This window comes from Tuber melanosporum, assembly GCF_000151645.1.
Source record: "Tuber melanosporum whole genome shotgun sequence assembly, scaffold_59, strain Mel28".
NCBI lineage: Eukaryota > Fungi > Ascomycota > Pezizomycetes > Pezizales > Tuberaceae > Tuber > Tuber melanosporum.
Genome location: NW_003299105.1, coordinates 561,179 through 566,830, shown reverse-complemented (window position 1 = coordinate 566,830; position 5,652 = coordinate 561,179). Strand labels below are relative to the sequence as shown.

At 48.0% G+C, this 5,652-nt stretch overlaps 3 protein-coding genes; all 3 read left to right on the top strand.

Annotated features, from left to right (window-relative positions):
• The first annotated feature begins 1,019 nt into the window (after window positions 1–1,019).
• On the top strand, window positions 1,020–2,185 carry GSTUM_00009598001 (uncharacterized protein). XM_002840805.2 has 2 exons: window positions 1,020–1,706; window positions 1,760–2,185. The coding sequence occupies exons 1-2, from the start codon at window positions 1,550–1,552 to the stop codon at window positions 1,885–1,887; spliced, it is 285 nt and encodes a 94-aa protein (XP_002840851.1). The 5' UTR covers window positions 1,020–1,549; the 3' UTR covers window positions 1,888–2,185.
• A 1,180-nt stretch (window positions 2,186–3,365) lies between these two features.
• GSTUM_00009596001 (uncharacterized protein) lies at window positions 3,366–5,320 on the top strand. XM_002840804.2 has 3 exons: window positions 3,366–4,829; window positions 4,925–5,009; window positions 5,063–5,320. The coding sequence occupies exons 1-3, from the start codon at window positions 3,959–3,961 to the stop codon at window positions 5,160–5,162; spliced, it is 1,056 nt and encodes a 351-aa protein (XP_002840850.1). The 5' UTR covers window positions 3,366–3,958; the 3' UTR covers window positions 5,163–5,320.
• A 184-nt stretch (window positions 5,321–5,504) lies between these two features.
• Window positions 5,505–5,652, top strand: part of GSTUM_00009595001 (uncharacterized protein) — a 1,858-nt gene continuing 1,710 nt past the window's right edge. The window contains exon 1 of the mRNA XM_002840803.2: window positions 5,505–5,588. Within this exon, the coding sequence (XP_002840849.1) occupies window positions 5,567–5,588 (22 nt within the window). The 5' untranslated portion in view covers window positions 5,505–5,566.

Below are 5,652 nucleotides of genomic sequence, written 5' to 3'. Positions count from 1 at the left end.
CACCCATGGTTAGGGAACCCTCACCCTGTAAGTCGGCCTTCCCGCGGGTCTACGTCCTTGGGCTTTTTGTACGTTTCTTTTGTTTGGAATGGGGTCAGGCTGTTCTCCATTGGCGGTCGAATATGGTACCAGTAATTGGATCTCTCTCTTCTCTGCTTGTGGTTTGCGTCATTCACAGATCACAGCTTTGGGCTGGTTTGAAGCTTAAGCAGTTGATAGTAGGAGTGAGTTCATTTATGATAGGGGTTGAATCTAGTTGACGGTTCATCGATTTCGGTACTCAAGTATTTTGGGGTTGGTTGGTGGGGAAATGTTACAGTCAGGACTTTCTTGGTCCCCTTCTTTCCAGGGCGTGGAGAATTGTACTGTACGTACCGGTACAAGTACAGTACCGGTACAGAGATTTATTCGATCGTGGTAGGCGTTTTTTAAATTTTTATTTATTCATTTTTGTGTGTGATTAAATGTGCAGTTGATGATAGCTTAGGGGTATGGTGCTCGAAGTGTGCGGTGGAAAACTTGCTCGAAGTAGCTCATCTCTTTCCTTTTTTTTTTTTCTTCGCGAGTCTCCAATTACAGAAGGTGCCGGTATGGCTAATGGTAGGTTCATTCTAAGAGCACCAACTATCACCGCAAAAGCCCAAAAACTGGCTGCCAACCAACAAACCAACAAACCCACAAATAGCAGTGGAATCCGAAACGCTCCCGAACAGGATACAATTTTGGGGCCACATTCCGAAACATTTCACATTGTCTAATTTTTGACGCAACCAAGTGGGCTGCAGTCAGTTACCGGTGGGTTAAAAAAGTTGTCTAGAATGCTAATTCTCGGAAGCCAATCAGAAGCGTTGGTGCACCAGTTTGCCAAGATATTTGGAGTCATTGAGGCGCTTGAGCTTGCCACGAGATGTTGCTGGATGGATGCGCGTGACGATTCAGAGTAACTTTGATTTGTGGTGCCCTTTGAGGTTAAAAGCCCGGTGGTTCCCCCCCCCGCCCTCATTCTGCTATAAGTATGGATGAGAATGTGCGCTGGTATCTCTTTCCATTGACGGGTTGAAAAGGGCTGACGCATATTTCATTATCAAATCATATCATACCGGTATTCGCCTTTTCACGAACGAAGGAGCGGACGGAGAACGGAGGTTCCGGGCAATATTAGTATTGGGTGGATATAAAAGGGCTGCATTGGACAGTACCCCACGCGAGTCCTTTGCTTGACCTGATGAACAGAGCGAGCGAAGGAAATAAACTTTCTGCTATCATACCTTTTCACATCCCGAGATCAATTCTATAGTCCACAGGGGTGAGACATTCCAGAGGAAACGAGGAATCGAAGGGGTATAATCCGAGCTTTGCTTTCGCCTCCACCCGCCTATGCTGCCGTACTGGGCTACAATATTTCATACTACCTAAGTGCCTCGCACTCCCACACATCATCCATCGTCCAAGCATCACTCACTTCAACTCATCCTTATTGCACCGCAACTCGCTTTCTCTCCCACTCTGGCCTTACCTTACCTACCCACCAATCAGCAAACGAACGACAATGTCGCCTATAATCTCCAACTACCTCCGCAAAAACCTCCTCTTAACCCTTCTATTACTCGTATTCCTGGCGCTCCTGACGTCTTCCGAAGTTCTTGCGTCTTCCTCCTCCTCCTCCTCATCGTCATCACAAGGAGAGAGACTGGAGAAGAGAATGAGTTAGTCCCCCCCTCCGGGCTACTGCCATGAGTGCTAATTTTGCCGTAAACAGCCTCCTCCGCAGCGTCAATTCGCTTCCCACAAGTACTCAATGAACCCCGAGAGCGCGGTCTTACACCTGGCTTCGTAGCCGTGGTGGTCGGTGGACTAAGTGTGGTTTTTGCGGGGTTGATGGTTTAGACGCTGCTATCCTGCCCTCCTGCCCTGCCCATCAATGCCAGTGCTGTGGGCGGGCAACGCACACATGCCGGAACTAATTTCGGTTTTCCCCCTGCCCCTCCTCTCACTCACTTGAGTTATCTTTCCTTGTTCAAACTTTGGGAAATGGTGTTTTTTTTTCTTTTTCTTGTGACATTCTGTATGATTTGGTTGTTGGGTGGTGGAATGATTGATTCAGGGGAAGGGGGGAAGGAAGGCGTTGGATGGCTTGTCATGATTATGATTATGGGTTTGATAATGATTTTGGTGTTAGAATTGGGGTGTTGAGTGCGCTGACTAGGGAGGAGTAAGGAGAGGAGAGAGGGAGGAATCTGGAGTATCTGGAGTGAATGGAGGGGAAAATTAGAAGGGGCGGGCTCCATCGGCGACATCACCGACAGCACAGGGCCGGATGATTTCTCACCACCAAGTTCACTCGGACTCGACCCTCAGGGTGACCAACTCCCTCACTCTAGACAATTGCTTCCAGCGTTGTACAATACGGCAGATATGTCTATACATCGCATCCCGTAGCATATCTAGACCGAAAAACAAACCACAACCACCCATACAGGGCTCTATAAGCCCACCGACTGTAACAGTCTCTACCGGTGGACGAGTAGCTGTAGTATGCACACACATACCTCCAAACTAGCATGTCAATTAAGGTTTGCTGTCATGACATTTACTCTATTATACCGTATATTGAGACTAGTTGTGTTGACACCCACAATTAGTCTGTCCCTATCCTGTACTCGTACTTATTTGTGGATCCCTTAGACCATATCAATCACGAGAGGAGGAACACCCCCAACACTTCGCTAGAGTAGACTTCTACAATACGCCAGAGTGCGTAGGAGATCCTGGCACCCCTCCCCCCCTCATTTTGCACCAAAGGTATCCTACTTTACTGGTATGCCTGTGTACTCGGGTATCAGGCAGGCACTCTTGATACAAATAAAAATATATCGATGATCAAACCAGGGCAGGAAAGCCAGAGGGATTTATTATATCTTCGGACAGTCATTTCTCATTAAAAACAAATTGTCAAGAATGGTTGAGGGATACTTCCAATTTTGTGCGCACTACCGACAGTACCAGAATAGTAGAGCCCCATACAAAAGTTGCATTCACAATTTCGGCTATGGTACAGTACTTGCAAATTTACGATACCAGTACACCTGCAACAACTTCCGACCAATGCAACTTGGGGTTGCGGGAGGAGGTGCTATCCAATTTAGTTTCACGAAAAGCTACTGCTATCGGTAAGTATTATCCCCATCGCTTACCCTAATAAACGTGTTCATTAAGTCGGTGAAGTGGGGCACTTTTGGCACAAGATGGGGGGGAGCGCCAAGATCTCCCACCCACTTGTAGCGATATCATATCCTTCATGGTGGCACACTGGTAATACGGTAATCCACGGCCACGCCCTAGGTTACCACCTACAGTAAAGTACACCGATGGAGAACAGAACAAATCCCACGTTGCAGTAGGGGTACCACGCCCGAATACGGTGCCGACACGACATGCCTTTGACAGCCATCATATCGGTGTTCCAGGTAGGGCGCGAGCACTCGAGCCGTAAAAGAGGCTCGCATCATGTTCCTGGAGAGTTCACCGGGACGGGGTCCATAACTGTGCCGCTGAAAGAAAGGCCGGGGGAAAGTTTTTGGAGCCAAAGAGGGGTGTCTAATAATGCGATGCTGCCAGGTGGTATTATACCGGTAGTAGAAGGATAAAGCCGACCAGGGCCCGCATTTTGGGGAGGGGGGTTCTTCGCCATCCTGCACACCTATCCATCAGTCATTGGTCTTGTGAGCCTTTTTACCATAAGATTTCTCCGTCTGCCTGCCTGTCTACGTTCGCTCGGTTCGGAATGAAGTTCTCAATTGCTTCTTCAGCATTCCTCCTTTTTCCACTAGTCGTCGCCGTCGACGCCGTTTCCGTCCCTATATTACCACGGGGAGGCAAGGGTGAGGGGGAAGTGAAGAGAGGTTATGAATATGGCAGTGGGCATGGTGGTAACGGTGATGGTGGAGGAACAAGCCCGATGACTTCCGACCCGAAAAGTTTGACCGATACCTCAGCAGCTCTTATAGAACTCCACAAGAACCTCTGCGAGATCCCGTCCGTCGCGCCAAATGAACTCGAGGTCGGGGATTGGTTGGCGACGTACCTAGAGTCGAAATCCTTCACTGTAGAAAAACAGGAGGTCGCAAGGAATCGTAACAACATCTTTGCCTACCTAGGAAACAAGAGGCAGACAAAGACTCTAGTGACTAGTCATATCGATGTGGTCCCACCATACATCAACTACACATACCATTCCAACGGGACCATAACAGGGCGAGGAACGAATGACGCGAAGGGATGCGTTGCTGCGCAAATCAAGGCTGTTGAGATCCTCCTCGCGGAAGGCCTGATAGAAGAAGGCGACGTGGCAATGCTCTTCGTAGTAGCTGAAGAAACGGATGGCGCAGGTATGATAAAAGCGAACGACCTCGGTTTGGCCTGGGAATCTGTCATTTTCGGCGAGCCGACGGAACTCAAACTCTCGCTCGGGCACAAGGGTGTGCTCCGGTTCATCATTGAGGCCTTCGGGAAAGCCGTGCACTCCGGCTATCCGCAACTCGGCACTAACGCTAACGAGCAGCTTGTTGGAGCATTGTATATCCTATCGAAAATGCAGCTCCCCGGATCTGACTTACTAGGCGATTCCACGTTGAACTACGGCGTTATGGGCGGTGGTACGGCCCCTAATATCATTTCTTCATATGCGAATGCGAGCGTCGCGATTCGATTGGCCGCCGATCCCTTGCTGGTCCGGGCTTTGGTTAATGAGACGGTTACGGGCTTGCCTATTACCTTGACTTGGTTTGAGAGGTTTTATGGGCCGCAGTATTTGGATTGTGATGTTGAGGGTACTGTATTTATCATAAATTATCGGCCTTGTCGTTTTGACTTGCTTTGCTTTGCTTGTTGGTGAAGTGGCTGCTGATGGTGATGGTTATTGCAGGGTTTGAAGTCGAAGCTCAGGCTTATGGAACAGATATTCCGAATCTAAAGGGCAGTCATAAGAGATACCTTTATGGTCCTGGATCGTGAGTATCATTTGTACATTGCGTGCTCTGAGGGAGGGGCTGACAGTTGGCAGAATCTTCACAGCGCACAGTAACGCAGAATTCGTGACCGTCACAGACCTTGTCGAGTCGGTGGAGGGGTACAAGGCCTTGATTGTGCACACTCTTTCATAATCTATTAAAAATTAGTCTAATAGACATAATATTATTATTATGTAATAAGATAGAGCCGGTTTGTAATAAGGTTTCTGTAAATAAAGAAAAAAGAGGGTCGGGAAGTTCTTGTAATGTTTCTGTTGGGAGGTTATTTTTCCCCTAAAATTTGTTACCTGATTATGATACAAGTGTACCGGTATGGTTGTATCACGAGCTGGCAAGTTTCATAATAAAATAGGTATGGAGTTGAGCCTCAGGTGCCCCACCTTTCACCCCCCACCCCATTTCCTTCTAACCTCCATCCCACTATTTCCACCACAAACCACCCTCGCTGCCCCTCTTTCCACCAACCATTCTTTTCCTCTCTTTCTAATACAATTCGCAAGGTCTACAATTTAATTACTCCGGCTTTATACAAAACCATGGCGCCGCCAAAGAAATGGAGTAATTATTTGCCCGCCATTGTAGAGCTTCTTTAGTTGAGAATACTATCCTTGCACTATTCGAT

What these genes read in the sequence shown, in the direction of transcription:
- GSTUM_00009598001 (XM_002840805.2), top strand. Translation starts at nt 1,550, where the DNA reads ATGTCGCCTATAATCTCCAACTACCTCCGCAAAAACCTCCTCTTAACC. An exon ending in GAGACTGGAGAAGAGAATGA is followed by an intron (nt 1,707 to 1,759) that starts GTTAGTCCCCCC and finishes TGCCGTAAACAG; the next exon opens with CCTCCTCCGCAGCGTCAATT.
- GSTUM_00009596001 (XM_002840804.2), top strand. Translation starts at nt 3,959, where the DNA reads ATGACTTCCGACCCGAAAAGTTTGACCGATACCTCAGCAGCTCTTATA. An exon ending in TTTGGATTGTGATGTTGAGG is followed by an intron (nt 4,830 to 4,924) that starts GTACTGTATTTA and finishes TGGTTATTGCAG; the next exon opens with GGTTTGAAGTCGAAGCTCAG. An exon ending in TACCTTTATGGTCCTGGATC is followed by an intron (nt 5,010 to 5,062) that starts GTGAGTATCATT and finishes GACAGTTGGCAG; the next exon opens with AATCTTCACAGCGCACAGTA.